General features: G+C 37.9%; 1 protein-coding gene across 2 annotated transcripts in view; it reads left to right on the top strand.

Moving 5' to 3' along the window:
* Positions 1-16,971, top strand: part of LVRN (laeverin) — a 132,550-nt gene that overhangs the window by 90,566 nt on the left and 25,013 nt on the right. For both annotated transcript variants that reach the window (XM_075179493.1, XM_075179484.1), the window contains 3 exons: positions 9,189-9,336; positions 13,226-13,320; positions 16,527-16,637. In XM_075179493.1, coding sequence (XP_075035594.1) covers positions 9,189-9,336; positions 13,226-13,320; positions 16,527-16,637 — 354 coding nt within the window. The remainder of the gene's footprint in view (positions 1-9,188; positions 9,337-13,225; positions 13,321-16,526; positions 16,638-16,971) is intronic.

Below are 16,971 nucleotides of genomic sequence, written 5' to 3'. Positions count from 1 at the left end.
GGTGGGGAGGGGCGGTTGGCACAGTGGCACTGTTAGGCAAGATCATGACTGGGGAGGGAGGGGTGGGAGAGCATTGCAGGGTGATGGCTGGCACTGTTGGGGGAGATCATGACTGGGGAGGGAGGGGTGGGAGAGCATTACAAGTCGTTTGACAAGTGGAGGCCTCACAGTACCCCTAGCCCAGGGGCCTACAGTGTCTTAATCTGGCCCTGGTCGGACGCTTTTGTCCCCAAAACGTAAGCATAAAAGGAAGCATGCATGAAAAGCGCATTAACATGCATATGTTCAGTCAGTCACTATAATAGCATATGTGCCAGGTTTATGTCAGGGGTAACAAGTGTATTTACTTACACCCTATGAGAGCATAGAGATGTGACTTGACAGTGTGAGTAGTAATAACAATTATCGCATTACCCTATTTGTACACAATATAACAATCTGATGAAATGTCAAATACACAAGAGAGAATAGTGTTTTGACAGTTAAGAAATGTGAAACTTACATTTACCATTTAAAATATAATTAAATGCAAATTAAATACAAATATATGTGTTTTCACCTTTAAAAATCAAATAGTAATCTTCTTTTTTCCGCAGTCTAAATGGAAATATCAATTAAGTAATGAGAATAGAGATCCGCAACTTCATATGATATCGCAGCCATACTAATGTATTAAGTGCTATCAGCTATCAGCCAATCCCAAGCGCTAAATGCTGCTGATCCTCATCATCAGCATTGTATCTTGTCGCAACAGTTTTAAATTTGTTCCTTATTTAATATTTTAAATGGTAGGAGCTTACACTCAGGGGCATATTCAATATTTTTTGAGCGCAGGATTTTCGGCGATCCCGCCGTCAATTGAATATGCCCCTCAGTATGAGACAGTGAAAAAATAATTTGATGGACGTGTAAATATTTAATTCATCTTCAGTTTTTGAACTTTCATTTTCTAACTTTACAAGGAGTTTTCATTTGCATTGTGGGTCATCTACATGACTTATTATGGATTACTGGACGTCACTGAGGCTATGTGCTATGTTTATGTCTATCCTCCTTTCTGTATTTGACAGCTGAATGAAAGAGAGAAGGACTGTCTCATAGAGGTAGAAAAGTAAAACAACAGCAGCCTCAATTATTATTATTATTATTATTATTATTAATTTTTATTTATAGGGCACCACAAAGTATCCGTAGCGCCGTACAAGGACAAACAATGGCACAGTACAAGGTGAAACAGCACAGTACAAGTAACAGTAAGCACTATAACTCTGGGGGCTCAGGCACAGCATGAAAGAGAGGGAGGGAGGGGAAAAGTGAGTATAGGCAGGTAACTATGGCCCAAGAGGGTGGGCACGGATGACAGGTTGAGAGTCACTGAGGGGAGCGGAGAGAAGCGAGAGGAGACAGAGGGCAGAGGGACTGAGAGGAGGTGAGCTGAGTAGCTGGAGAGCGCAGTTAAAAGTGATGGAAACAGAAGGTAGGAGAGCCCTGCTCAAAGGAGCGAACAATCTAAAGGGAGGGGAAGACAGACAGACACATGGATGAGACGGAGAGACGGGAGGAAGGGGGAGAAGGGAAGAAGGGATGAGAAAGAGAGGTAGCCGACCGGTGGGAGTTTAGGCATGAGACTGGAAGGCTTTAAGGAAAAGGTGGGTTTTTAATGTTCGTTTGAAAGAGGACAGATTAGGGGAAGTTCTGATGGAGCGGGGGAGCTTGTTCCAATGGAGGGGAGCGGCGCGGGAGAAGTCTTGGATACGTGCGTGAGAGGAGGTAATCAGAGGGGAAGAGAGGCGATGATCGTTGGACGATCGCAGTGAGCGGGAGGGAGTGTGAATAGAGATAAGGTTAGAGATGTAGGGAGCAGTGGAGTTGGCGAGGGCCTTGTAAGTCAGAGTGAGGAGCTTGAAAAGGATTCAATTGCAGTACAAAACACTTTGGATCTGATTTAAATCAGCATAAGTTGTGTGTTTAAAAAAGAGCACAAGACTTATGTGTATGTCCGCACGTATTTAAATCCAAACATTTTGTAAGTTAAGTTGTAATGTGAATACGCCACATAATTCCACCGTAAGCGTAATTACTCATATGTGTTTTTTTTAGTTTTGAGCAATTGCACTTATTTTTACTACATGCATATTTACAACTAATTCACATCAGCATGCACTTATGTGCAATTCCTTAATTACCTTTATTAGTCATAATACATTGCTGCCTCCTGACAATTAACTAATATTAACCCTTTCACTGCATTCCTAATTAACCCTGAATATTCAAGGCTAACAATTACCCCTTTATCACAGCCTTTACAATCAAATATGTCTCATTATACACATTTGCTTTTCATGAATAAAATAAACACACCAATTTTGATTAGAGCTGATTAATTTTATATAACAAAACAAAAATCAAACATTAAACATTGAAACAATGATATTATGTAATAAATAATACATATATATATAATTTATAATATATTTTATATATATATATATATATATATATATATATATATATATATATATATATGATATATAATAAAATTAAATTAAAAAATTCACCATAATATATTTTTATTTTGGAAATATATTTCTGTATTTTTCTTAGTTTTTTTCAATTTTGCCAATTACAATTGTCAGGAGTGTTAGTTCTGAAGCTGGAAAAAAAAGAAATTAAATACTATATTTAAACAACACAACACACAACTTTATTATATGTTAGAAACATATTTTTGCTCTATGGGTGTAGTTTGGTTCCACATTTCTCTAGCTCTACAGAGTTCAGAGGTGTTGCATTACTATAAATTCTTCAAAAAAATAATCTAGCCAGATGACTGCATTTTGGAGGCACGTGCAGATGTAGTTGTGGTGTGGTTGCTTTAGTTAAGGGTAAACATTTATTATGTCCATTAATTCATGCACCTGTATAATAGGCCTAGGCTATTAATTAATTACCAACACAATATTTTATGATGCCTATACTTTTCTACAGAAACAACACACTAAAATATATTAAGATATTATTAACTCAAGATACTTACATTCTTCTTCAGGGACTTGGAATGGGCTTCCTGCCTCCTCCAGGGCCAACAGCTGGTCCTCCTCACGTGGCACCTCTTGGGCCTATTCCTGTGGCTCCTCCCAGGCCTCTTCCTATGGCTCCTCCCGGGCCTCCTCCTGTGGCTCCTCCCAGGCCTCTTCCTATGGCTCCTCCTGGGCCTCCTCCTGTGGCTCCTCCCAGGCCTCCTCCTATGGCTCCTCCCAGGCCTCCTCCTATGGCTCCTCCCGGGCCTCCTCCTATTGCTCCTCCCGGGCCTCCTCCTGTGGCTCCTCCCAGGCCTCCTGCTATGGCTCCTCCCAGGCCTCCTCCTATGGTTCCTCCCAGGCCTCCTGCTGTGGCTCCTCCCAGGCCTCCTGCTGTGGCTCCTCCCAGGCCTCCTCCTATGGCTCCTCCCAGGCCTCCTCCTATGGCTCCTCCCGGGCCTCCTCCTATGGCTCCTCCCGGGCATCCTCTTGTGGCTCCTCCCAGGCCTACTCCTGTAGCACCTTCCGGACCTCCTCCTGTGGCTCCTCCTTTGGCTCCTCCAGGACCTCCTCCTGTGGCTCCTACCAGGCCTCCTCCTGTAGCACCTTCTGGGCCTCCTCCTGTGGCTCCTCCAGGGCTTCTTCTTGTGGTATCTCCATGGCCTCCTCCTGTGGCTTCTCCAGGGCCTCCTCCTGTTTTTATCAATATTAGTATTTTTGTACACAGAATTTTGTATGTTTACAAACAAACATCACACATAGTCTACCATTGCACATCTTTAATAAACACCTCGACACCACATGAATATGGACTTGACATAGGAGATGTTATTAAAATTAAATATCTTCAATTGTATATAGTCACACATGTAACCATATTACTGACACATCACTATTACATAGCATGTGTTGTACCTTGTTGTGTGAAGGGTATTACAAGCAGCATTACTACATATAATACTTCATATTCTACACTGAGATAACACTGGTCCAGATAAAACTGTAATAATGTTTTGGTATTTGTAATATAGAACTTGCGCCAGACAATCTCCCTTTCTAATTTCCACAAGGAGCTGTGTCTTTCTCCTGCAGTGGTCACTCCTCTGCAGCTGCGGAACTGTCCACCTTCTACCCACTGTTTTCTGCAAATATAATCGGGCTGCCCTATATGAGGCTTTTTTTTGCCCGCATTTGTGACATATTGGGGCGCGGGACCCAAAAAATGGTCCATTACTCTAGAAGAGGTTCACAGCTCAGAATAGGAGAAGATCACCAACCGCATGTTTTCACGTGAATGAGGATTGTCAACATTCTCTCCACTGATTCACTTGCAGGACACGTGTGGGCATAAGTATGCAAGTCGCAGTTCTCTTCAACGTTGTGTCTAAAATGATGAATATACCTTCATTCCGTTTTTTCATACTGGAGTACCTGCCATATCCCCTGTGATGAGGATAGTGGGCTGCACCAACACCATAAAGCATTCCCACGCAACAAATGGCAGGAGAATGCACCTCTGCAGACACTATATAAAGGTGAAGAGATAGATTTTGCATTGGCATCATATCAATGTTGGTATTCTGTTTGTATACTGTATTGCTCTATTTTGCGTTGAGAATCATGTCCCATTCCGAGGACAAAAAGACTGGGCCTAGTACAGTGTGGACAAAGCAGCACCAGCAGAACTTCAGTCATCAAGAAGTGGAGCTTCTGGTGCAGCTCATGGTGGATAAGCTGCACCACACTACCTGCCATCTGCAGGGGCTAAACAACGCATCTGAGATGAAATCTCACAGAGGGTCAACGCTGTGGCACCCATACTCAGATCTGTATCAGAAATCAAAAAGAGGTCAGGTAATTAACATGGTCAAAATAAATTGCATGTTCATAATACATTGAGACAATGGCTACCTTCTTTAAATATCTTTTTTAGCACAAATGAGGCCTAAGGCCTAAGATTATATTTCTCTAGGATCTCTTCCTAAGTAATAACAATCAATCACAAAACAAGTCAAAAAGCTAACAACTTGTGTAGTTAACACTGCATATTTGTGTATATTTAGCAAAATTAAAACATGAGGCATTGGTTCATATTTTTATCAAAACATTTAAACCTGCATCCCAGTGTCAATGGTACTCATTATATGCAGGTCCTACACTGACCTATATGCTTTAAAATGCAGTTAAATCAAATACACTCATCTCCCAGGTATATCTATATGTATGTCTGCACCAATAATTTAATATATTATTAACTATGAATAACAACATTCTAACATTTGCACATTTCACACAGGTGCAAGATTACAAACAACACCTAAAAGATAAGATACGTGAACAACAGATGCATGCAAGAGGGATCAGAGGTGGATCCATGGCCTTGTTGAACCTAACACCTCTGGAGAGCACAGCGTTGACCTGCACCGATGACCAACAAGTACAATACTTTAAACTATTGCACAAACTTTAATGCTGTGAATAAATACATGTAGCTACACTAATAAAAACTTCTTCAAGTATGTAACAGTTTTTGATGTCATCAAGTGCTAATACATTGCCATGTCATGAGTTTAAAATAATTAGAAATAAATTGTAATAAACTAAAATACTTTCTAAACATACCATTGCTTACTATGTATTTTCAGTGATTTTTCCTTTGAAGATTACACAATTAAAATGGCTGCGTATATAACATTGGCACAAATGAACGGCAGTATTTTTTTGCACTTTATGGATATCGTAAATCCATTTGTTTGTTGGTGTTTTTAAAATGATCCTACATACACACATGTGAACAAATCTATACATTTGACATGTAAAATTAGAAAAGAAGTATATTATTACACAAATCTACATACATGATGACAGATTTTGGACAAAGTAGATTCAGGCTTTTATGACAAATGTAAAAGAAATGTAATGGACTAAAACATACATGATTTTAATATGTTTCTCATTTTTTTCATTATGTGTGCTGTACATGGGGAGGAACCACACCAGAGTGATGGCGAGGATCAGGAAAGAGATGAAGAACCTCAAGAAAGTGCAGTATATCCTGAGAACCAAAATGTCAGTGACAGTCAGAAGATTTTGATGGACGTGCAGGTGGCCAGCAGCTCTGTCCAAACTACATTAAGTACAATATGTCTCCATGTAAAGGAGACAAAGTAAGATGAAAATGTTATAAACATCTGAGGGGTTTTGTACCACTATTGCACCTCATTTGCAACTGCCTGATGATGCAGAGCCAGAGGCTACAGCACCTGCTTCTGGTGACTCGGAGGCAGTTGTGTTCTAACACTTCCAATATTAGCACATGAGGCAAAAGAGTCAGGAAAAAACACAATGATGTGTGTCCTGAAATATCAGGCTTGCCTTTTTTCTATTTATAACATTATTGAAAGCATAACATTGTAACTAATTAAAAAAGGTACTTACATGATACGTAACTAGAAATCACATATGCCAAGAATGCTGTTGTTGTCCTGTGATTCTGGAGGACCAGCATTGACGTTGTTTTCCTTATAGCCAGCAATCTCATTCTCTTCCAAGGAACCCAACTCTTAATGGCAACATTTTGAAATTTCACACACAGGGCTATGAATATTGCTCACAACATCCCGCGCATACATAATTGCTCCCCAAGACGGGTCAGGACAATGGATTCGGTCTTTTAAAAGCCGTAAAGTCCATTCTATAACCGATCTGGTTGCGGCATGAGTGCAGCTACTTGTATGTGACCTCTTGCTCTGTGTGTGGATGTAAAATCGGAGTGAGGAGCCAAGGGTGACATAGCTGACTTGGTCGTTGACACCTTGGGGAGCAGGACCTTAAGAAGGAGAAGGAAAGTGAAACGGATGGTGATAGACTCACCAGCTGAAGTCACGAGTACATTGACCCTATCACAAAGCCTCGATCAGTCAATGGACAATGATGCCATACATTATCAGCACCTGGAGCTAGCTAAATGTAAAATGTAAAATTAAGAAAAAAAAATAAAAATAAAATAAAAATGAAATAAAATTCTTAAAAAAAATTAACATGTGTGGTTTGGGGCACAATTGTGTGAAAACAAATATAAAACTTTTGTATAATATGTCACTATTAACATGAAACACTATTCAGCACATGGTTAAATAAGTACACCATTATACAAAGAATGTTGTCAGTATTTTGCAAAGGTTCAAAGCAAATCTTTAAATGCAATGATTTAAAAAATAGATTTGGGACAAAAAATAGGCGTACAATAACCAATTATTTAAAAAACAAAAGTACCTAATCGCCTCGCATCTCCATGTGGCCTTGCGTCTTCTTGCCTCTGTGCTAATTTGCACTAAATGCCTCATTGCCTGAAGGCAACAGAATCATGGCTGCTTCCAGGCCATTTAACAACCAGGCATAGAAGCTGGAGAGATGCATCACATATAGCATGAACATTTATTGAGTGGAAATGCTTTCTGTTCCTGAGAAAATAGCTTAATTTCCACCCAATGGGATCAAGGCTATATGTGTACCATCTACTGCCCCTATAATGTGCAGACAGCCAGCTATGATGGCAAAGGGACTACTCATCGAGTGGCAGAACCGTCCACCAGAATCACCTGATGTGCGACTTGTGACTATATGTGTGGGGGAAATTCTTTGATGCATTGAAGATTTTTCAGGTCTAAACTTAAACTCAATATATTTTTTATAATAAGATATTTCATTTCCACTCAGTAGAATCAAGGCGGTCATTTTTCAAATGTTTACAAAAATATATAAATTTCAACATAAATACTAACGTATGCAACTGCTTTGAAAGGCTAATAATAATAATAAAAAGATTAAAACCAGCAATGCTAAGGTATGCGACTGCTTTGAAAGGATAATACAAATATAAAATGACAAACAGCAATGCTAATGTACACGAATGTTTAAAAAAATAAAATAAAATCATGGTTAGTTTTCAGTTCTTTGCTAACACGCATGTGTGCAAGTTTCACCTACCACTCGCAAGTCTCAATGAAACAAAATGACACAATAGGCGTCCCGCTCCAATGGTCTTATATAGTGTTGTTTGAACAGATCAGTGGTGTCAGGTGTGCAGGTGAATTGACAATCACACAATGCGACTCTGAGAGGCAAAGCCGTGTTTGGTCATTATTATTATCCAGCACTTACATCTGCCCTGTAGCGGGTACAAATAATACGACTGAATACAAGCATTCTTGCGATTAACACATGACTTGAATCAGCCACATCTGCATTGGAACACCCTTACTCTCAAGTTGTAGGCAGTCAACTCATTTCAGTTCAGATGGAAATTGTCTGCAGTTGTGCTCTTTGGAGTAATGTCAATTTTGGGCATGTGCGAAATCACACAAGATATGTATGTACATCCGAACACGAATCAGGCCGTTAGTGCCTTTATTCAAGTGGAGATATGTCAGCTAACATTACATGACTACTATAGCATCCAGTACTCTAACATACTGCAACTGATTCTCAGGTGTAGTTTTGCAGAGTGAAATGTTGGAAATAGCAGAGAAAATATGAAGAAAAATGCATTCTGTGCTTTTTTCCATGTCTTTATGTCATCAGGCAAAGTTGTTTATTTTTGTCATTGTGTAAACTGCTACAATGCTGCTCTCTGGATATCATTTTATCCGATGCTGAGAACACATCAAAGTTATGTATTGTGCCAAGGTGGCAAAAATGAACAACTTGAGGTAATAACAATACATAGCCAAACAGACTGGAGAAGAATACTGAAAAATTATGTGTTTTACAGTGATTTGCATTTTGTGTGGCTCTTCCAGTAAAGTACAACCAGTATAATCCAATGGTGAGAGGATTAGCACTGATTACCATGTGGTACAGACAATTATGCATTCTACCATTACACCTGATAATTCTGCCACTGCTTGGAATTATTTACATACAATAAAAAAAAGAGTGTTTATTTGAAAGATAGCATAACAAAATGTATTTCATTAGCTACCATTACAAGCAACCACTTGTGAATATATGCTGAGCATATACAAGTTACCTATTGCTTAATATTCTAGCTGAAAAGTCACCTGTGCTAATGTTTTAGAAAAAAATGTATAATAACTGTGTCTTTTTAGTTTTGTGTTAATTACTATGAATGTTTGCCCTGATTGTGAATTTGTATTTTTTTTTTAGTTCTGGATATACAGAATATGAAACTGCTCTTAATTTAACAAGATACCTTGAAAAAGAAATGGAGATCATTGTGTGGTACAATGTGTTGAAACACTTATATTATTATAAAAAATCAGTGGTTACTTATCATTCTTTTCCACTAATAAAGGTACACATTTTTCTTCCCTTTGTTACTTTTAATATTCATGTTTTGGGGGCGTATTTTGTTACCTGACATGTAATATATGGGTGTGATGTGTAAACAATCACGCCATATAGTTCACCTTCAATATTAAAATGTATGGTTTATCATAATTAATATTAACTGTTATTTATATGAATTCTGATTTTTAATTTTTTTTTTACAACAATTTATACTTCTATTGCTACTTCTCAGAGACAGTATAACTGTCTCGTTCACCATTGCAGGAACCTGGAACAAAATAAACTGTCACAGACATATTTTCTTTTTGTAAAGTTGAAATACATTCTATATAGTCTTCTTTTAAAGAACAGGTTTGACCTGTTATCACAACTTGCCACTTATGGCAGAGGTAGTTGGTGGGGGTGAGCAGCAAGTATTACCCCAGCTACATTCAATGATGAGGATCGGTGGTTGCTAGAGAAACCCTGAAAAGGATATCATCTAACTAACCTGCAATGAGAGGCCTGACCAGCTGCTCAGTCTTAAAAAATGCAATTATGAAAACGCATAGTGCCCTAGATTATTATTCCTATGTGTCCTTAATGTGATGGTGATCCAGGAGGGGGGTATGTCTAGCTGTCCCTTGTTTTATGGGAGACAGAACCCTCTTTGGGTGCTCTACGAGGGGCAGGGCCATAAGAGGCAACTCTGTGGGTGCTGCCACTAACCATGTCTATGCATGGAATTTATAAGTCATAGGGGAGAGGGGTAATGTGAGTACCCCAATTTAAAAAAAGTTGGCTCCTATGGGAAGGACTATAATATTATGAACCCTGGACCACCTGCATGATGCTCCCCTTATATGGTATATGTATAACACAACTCCTGTTCAACACATGTACACAAAATATGTTACCATAAAAAGAAAAAACAACCCACCATCATTAAAAAATCTTTTCCCCCAAAGTACCTACTGGCCTATAATTTATATGTGGTCAATAAATATCTTGGACCTCACTCTTTATCAAAAGCGTACCTCAACATGATATAATCCAAAGTTACATTATTTTAAGAAATGTTTTCTTGATCTTCTGTATTCCGCACTTGAACCCCTTCCCCTCCAATCTGGTGAGTTGGGGTATTTCAGGTATTTGACAACTGGTGGAATCTCAGAAGTGACGAGACACAAAATGATATCAGCAGCAAAGGCAATAGGACCAATATTATAAACCAACCATGATGACTGCTAATGATCTGAGAAAGATAACAATAGTGTGTATATGCCTACAAAGGGCAGTATAAATCAACCTAATGAAATCCTGCAACATAGAGTGTACTGTATATATAATATGTGTTTAAAACAATATCAGGGTTACTACCTTGATCTATTTATCTATTTGAAATAAGCTTTATCACATTCATTGTGAGCCTTTGGGATGTGAGCCGTTGTGAGCCATTGGCAAACCGAGGGGTGGGGTCCAAGTGCCTGGAAACCCTCCACCCAGTCTAGGTACTGTATGCTTGAGGTGGTTGGACCCTGTCCAGGACCAGCCACTTTGCAGCTTGTGTACAGATCGTTTCTGTCTGCACTGTTCACAGCCATCTCTCCCCAACAAGTATTGAAAGCAGCAAGAACAGGTAGGAGGGAGCAGGACAGTCTGTCAACTGTTCTGACACACTAAATCAGGACTTTGTCCTGATTGTAGGGACAATTGGGAGGTATGTCCCGCTACACACGGCTCTACTCAAAAAGGGAGAGCTGTGTGCCCCTAACAGTACCACACGCAGCATTGTCCGTGTTTATGATGGGGATAGGAATAATTGGAGAGCAGCCAAGCACTGTCTAAAATTATAGCCACACCCTGAAGCATGCTGGTCACACCCCTCTCTACAAATCCTGCGTTTGCCCCTGCATTCAGACCTCCATGGAAATATTAGGACCAAATTTTAGTCTAATACGAAAAACTAAAATAGTGTAAAATCGCTCATTACATTAAAATAGATTTTACAAAATGCACTCACTCAGTTCATAAAGTTAAAACATCTGTAATGGACTTTAGATTTCCCTCCCGTCTGTAACTCAGTTATTGATCACCCTCAAACCAGTCTGAATCAAGGGCAAAACACCACCTTTAATCCGTTTCATGAGCAGTAAGCCCACTTTTTCAGAAAAGTGGGGCGGGATCAGGAGTATTTAAAACCCCTTCTTCCTTCTCATTGGATGACATTTGACCTGTACAATTTTGTATTCTTTAGGTCATACAAAACACTGTATTAAATAATTTAAAACAACCCTTAAATGGCAATGTCTTATGGAATCCCTTTACTAACCATTATTTACAATAAAGAAGTACAATGTTACAATGAAGAAATAACTGAATGATTCCTTAGCCCTCATTAACATATTTTTCTATACAGATCCTACTGACTATTTGTAGGAAGATTTTGATTGGTCAGGAAAAATTTTGTTCTCTCAGATATTTTTATTTCGAAGCACTGTAACTCACATTGTTTTTTTTATTGTGACATTGGTTTATGTTACAAAACATCTTAAGAGAAAAAATGAAATAAGTACGTAATCCCTGTGGAAGTTTACACTGGTGAAAAACAATTGCCAAATGAGGTCCCAATTGCCTTTTAATTGGCTTCCACCAGTAATTAGTAAAAACTAACTATCGCAATTTCTGGATAAAAACTCTGCAATTAAGGCATTATTATTCAGGTTCTGAATCTGTTGTGAATCTGTGAAAATACTAAAGAGTACACCAAAGAAGTTGGAGATAAAGTATTACAAATGCATGCATCTGGAAAAATATTCAAAACAATATTCAAGTGTTTGGATGTCCCCTTGGGCACTTTCGGTTCAATTATCAAACACTAGAAAATGATGTCCCTCAAAATTCTCTGCACAAAAAAGAAGACGTGTTAGAGAAGCCACCAAGAGACCAACAATTACTTAAATAGCTATAACTAAGTAGCTGAGATTGGATACAAATAGCACCAGTCAACGAGAGCTTTCCATAACACTGGCCTATATGTGATGGTGTCACAAAGCCATTATTCAAAATTAACCGTTTAAAGACATGTCTGGGGTTTGCAAAAAAGCACGAGAGCAGCGCAGTTGCAATATAGGAAAACAAATTGTTGTCAAGTAAGACCAAAGGGTAAATGTATCAAGCTGCGAGTTTCCAGCAGGTTTAAAAATGGAGATGTTGCCTATAGCAACCAATCAGATTCTAGCTATCATTTAGTACCATATACTAAATAAATGATAACTAGACTCTGAGGGCCTGAGTCATCAAGGAGAGCAAAGCATAAAAAAGGAGTAACATTTGCACCTGGCAAAACCATGTTGCATTGGAGGGGGAGGTAAATTTAAAATGTGGGAACAGATTTATAGTTGGGGAAGGACATGTCCTGGATCAGCTTTAAATTTCGGAGTTATAACAAGCTAGCAAGTATTTGTGTGCTAGATGAAAAAACAGCCAGTATTTAACTTATGTGCAAAATAATAAACTAATTTGCACCCCTTGTATTGTAACATGGTTTGTCCCAGAGAATATTTACTCCTTTTTTGCCTTAATGACTCAGGCCCTGAGTATCCTGCATCATTGTATCCTGTTACAAATAAACCAACTTTACTGGTTAAGTTTACTAATATGTGGATTCACCTCCTTCTCACATTCCGCTAACACCTATTACAGACATCGGCCCATATGTTCTGCCAATAGGTTATGACAATAATACCTAGTGTCACAGCAGCCAACTTCTTTGAGCAATACTTCTTTCCTTGTGGTCTGACTTATAATTGGGCAGAACAGAAACAGGGAAGAGAAAAGGGGGAGGGGTGGTAACTATTTTCTCAATGTTTTTAATACATTATATATAAATACATGTTTATCCTTTGTTTTAGAGATATATTTTGAAAAGAATAAATCCATTATTCCAACACTATGCAAGTATTCTTCGCAGAAATTTTGATGAAACGGCTGATGACTTTTTTGTTCAGTAAGTACCGCACAATTATACCTGTTATTGCTGGCAATTATTCCACTTGCTCTCAGATTTCAAGCTGTATTGATAGCTACTATTGAAGGCTAGTTATAAATAGCTCTATATAACTTCTTGCGGAAGAGAAGGCACCCCCAACCCCAAAAACATGTGCAACACCCCCTTACTCCAGCTATGTGTATCTTTAATCACTTACATTTCTCTTGCGCGGTGCCTTCACTAACTCTTTTTTTCTAGGTATGTATGGACGTGGATGAACTGACCACCAGGGGCGTCTAGGGGCCCCCTATAACCACACACACTTTTGCACAACTCGGACTCATGATAAGATTGTTCTTTTATGGAAAAATATTTACTTTGAAAAATATTTATTTTAACTAGATGCATAATTAGTGAATAAATAATAATTAAAATCACAAACACTTTAATGAGTTTGAGTATTTGACTCAATATAGATATATTAGTAAATGTAGATGCTATACTATTTCTAATAGACTACAAAATTCTTTTTATAAACTAACCCTAACTCACTATAAAATTATACTATGTCTAACACCTTTATATAGATCCTATTACACTAAATTACTGGATACTTTTCTGAAAGTACTATTAAATTACACTTCTCACTTAGAATAAATATTAACTAATTAATATTATAACACACTTAAAATTCACAGTTCACAGTATTGATTCTTACAATATCCCTCTCTTCCAGGTTAGGTTGTCGTTGGTGCACTTAAACTACCGTTGGTAGTCACTTCTCAGTTAGTAATATGTACATTTTATTATCTGAATATCACTAACGATGCAGATGATATAATTAATTGAAATAAATATTTATAAGGATGCCTATGATATATTGAATGAATCTATATCACAGTCTCTGAAATAAGCTTTCATAGTGATGCAGATGATATATTGAATGGATCTATATCACAGTCTCTTAAATTAATATACTGATTAAGATGTTAAATCTATATTATTATTATACTATCTACTAAGCCCTCCTCCTTAAGGGTCCTCCACCCCACGTCCACTCTCGCTCCCTCCTCTCCCCTGGGGGTCTCCCTGTCTTCCGCGCCCTCCTTCTTGGGCCCCGTCATTTGCGGATCCTCCCTCCCCCTTCCCCGCCCTCTCTAGCTGTGCATTGAGCTTATTGAGTTACTGTGCTTACTGTTTACTGTACTGTGCTGTCTCCCATTGTATTGTAATTTGTTTGTCCCTGTACGGCGCTACGGACACCTTGTGGCGCCTTATAAATAAAAATTAATAATAATATATCTCCCTTTCACTTCAGGTTTATGTATTATAAGGATATGATATTTTCTCAGGTTTACTCACAATAACGATGGTTTGATTATATAAATACCGCTTTTCTCACAGTTGTTTCCCCAGAGGGTTATTTTTTTTTCAAAATGATGTTTCGCCTCACAGAAGCTTTGGCTTCATAGATAATTCTCTTTACATATATTTCTATTATCTGACGGTTTTTGTTATAAACGTTGAACTCCACAAATACATTTACATATACATCTCTTAATAGAGCAATCTAAATCATTTATATCTGGTTTCTCACAGATCTGTCTCAATTAGTTATCTCCTCCTCACGTAGGTCTGTCTCCTCTCTCCTTGATATCCAGTAAAACCGTATTCCTTCCCTCTCCATTGTAACTGACACACTCCCTTGTCAGTTCTGATGCGATATCCTTCTGGCCGCCCGGGACTCTGGGATATGTAGCCCCATCTTGTGCCTGCTTCTATATTTGTTTTTAATCTTTGCTCAGCTGCAGATGTATGTAATTAAAAATGTTGCTATTTTATAAAAGCGTAATTATTTTATTTATTTATTAATGTCAATCTTCTCTGCCTGTGTTGTAATTGGGGAAACTGCATGGTACCCCTATTACTTTAGACTGGAAAGTATCATATATCGTATTTCTTTGCCATCACCCAAAAATAGTTGAACATGCTCTATTTCCTATTGTCAGAGATGTTTATGGACAGCTGTGGCTGGATCACTTATAAATAACTTATTTTATAAATATATTTAGATTATTAGCGCAGTGTACCAATTTATATAATTTCCAATATTCTGATTTTAATACTGTGTCATATTTGTGGATTGGGAATGTACTGTAACCATGATGGAGGAAATGTGTTTGTGTAAGGAAGAAGGAAAGGAAATATTAACTTAAATTAATTAATTATTTTCATTGCAGAAGTGATAAAAACCTGCTTTAGCTGGTCGTTAACTGTTGTCAGGTCTTGTTAGAGAGGCAGGAAACTCTGAACAATGTGATTTAGGATATTCCAGATTGACGTGAATTTTGTTAGAAGTCTGGAGAAAATCTCACATCCTAATGTTACATCATCTGATGTAATATCAGACATTTCAGGGCCTGGTCAGAAGTTTTACCCCTGTCAGGCTGTGTCCAAAACTGGATAAAAAGCACGTAAAACCATATAATGTATCATCATGTCATCTTTAACTTCTGGAAAGATCACTAGTACCACAAACTAGTGTGTGTAACTGTCCTTATTAGGACTATTTGAGCTAATAAAACATCACTGCTTCAAAATCCTGTTTTCATGCCTATACCTGCGGAAAATTCTGAGATCTACAGATTAGACCAATAAAATCCAGCAGCTCTTTATTATCGCAATGTTTTTGTCAGTGTACATGATATAAAAATTTTAAGGAGTCTAGGGTTATTTAGTAGAATATGCAACATGAAATTTAACAAATATATATTTTTTCTTTTTTTAAAAAAAACATTATTTTCTGGAAATCCAATAACATCACATCAATCATTAACTTCATCTTTATTAGATATGAATATTTAGCAGAAACACAAAATGTTGCATACATTGTGATAGCGCTACTGATATGATCTAGCATTTAACCCATCGCAAATACACCAACATCATCCTGGTGTTTTACTCTTGTGCTCATTATAGTGAGTATGTCTTTATGCATGTCACCAAGATAGTGACAAAAGTGATTATAAGGACATGACACTTTTTACATCACACAAGCATGCCTCACAATTTAATTTAATGTATTCAATATTTTTTGTCTGTATAACAGTGTGTTTGACCCATTTTAAATAAATATATATTTTTGTATTAAAAAGTTAATTTAATGTTAGCAGAGTTTGATGTATGTACTTAATTTGTATGAAACCCTCTTGTTTTTTTTAAAGTACAGGGATTGATAATATTTTTAAGACTGCCTGCTCCCTTGGGCTGCAAGATTGCCTTGATCTGGCAAGTGAACTCTATACAAATCGGATGAAAAATCTTTCCAGTAATGAGTAAGTTATGTAGCATGTATGCATACTCTATGCAGGAAATGTTGTCTTAGGCACAGCTTTTTGAAAATATATTATCCCATATGGGTGCTAAGGAGACTTCATGCAATTTGAGTTCTATGCTCAAATCCTCCAGGACAGGCCTGGCCAACCTGTGGCTCTCCAGGTGTTGTGAAACTATAAGTCCCAGCATGTATTGCCAGCTATTGGCTGGCTACCTACTGGCAAAGCATGCTGGGGCTTGTAGTTTCACAACACCTAAAGAGCCACAGGTTAGCCAGGAGAACATCAGAAAGACTTATTAAATTGACTCTAGTCTAGATGTCGGGGCTGAAGG

The sequence above is a fragment of the Mixophyes fleayi genome, chromosome 1, assembly GCF_038048845.1.
Source record: "Mixophyes fleayi isolate aMixFle1 chromosome 1, aMixFle1.hap1, whole genome shotgun sequence".
Lineage (NCBI taxonomy): Eukaryota > Metazoa > Chordata > Amphibia > Anura > Limnodynastidae > Mixophyes > Mixophyes fleayi.
Note: the sequence above shows the minus strand (reverse complement) of the source record. Positions and strands in the feature narration are given on the sequence as shown.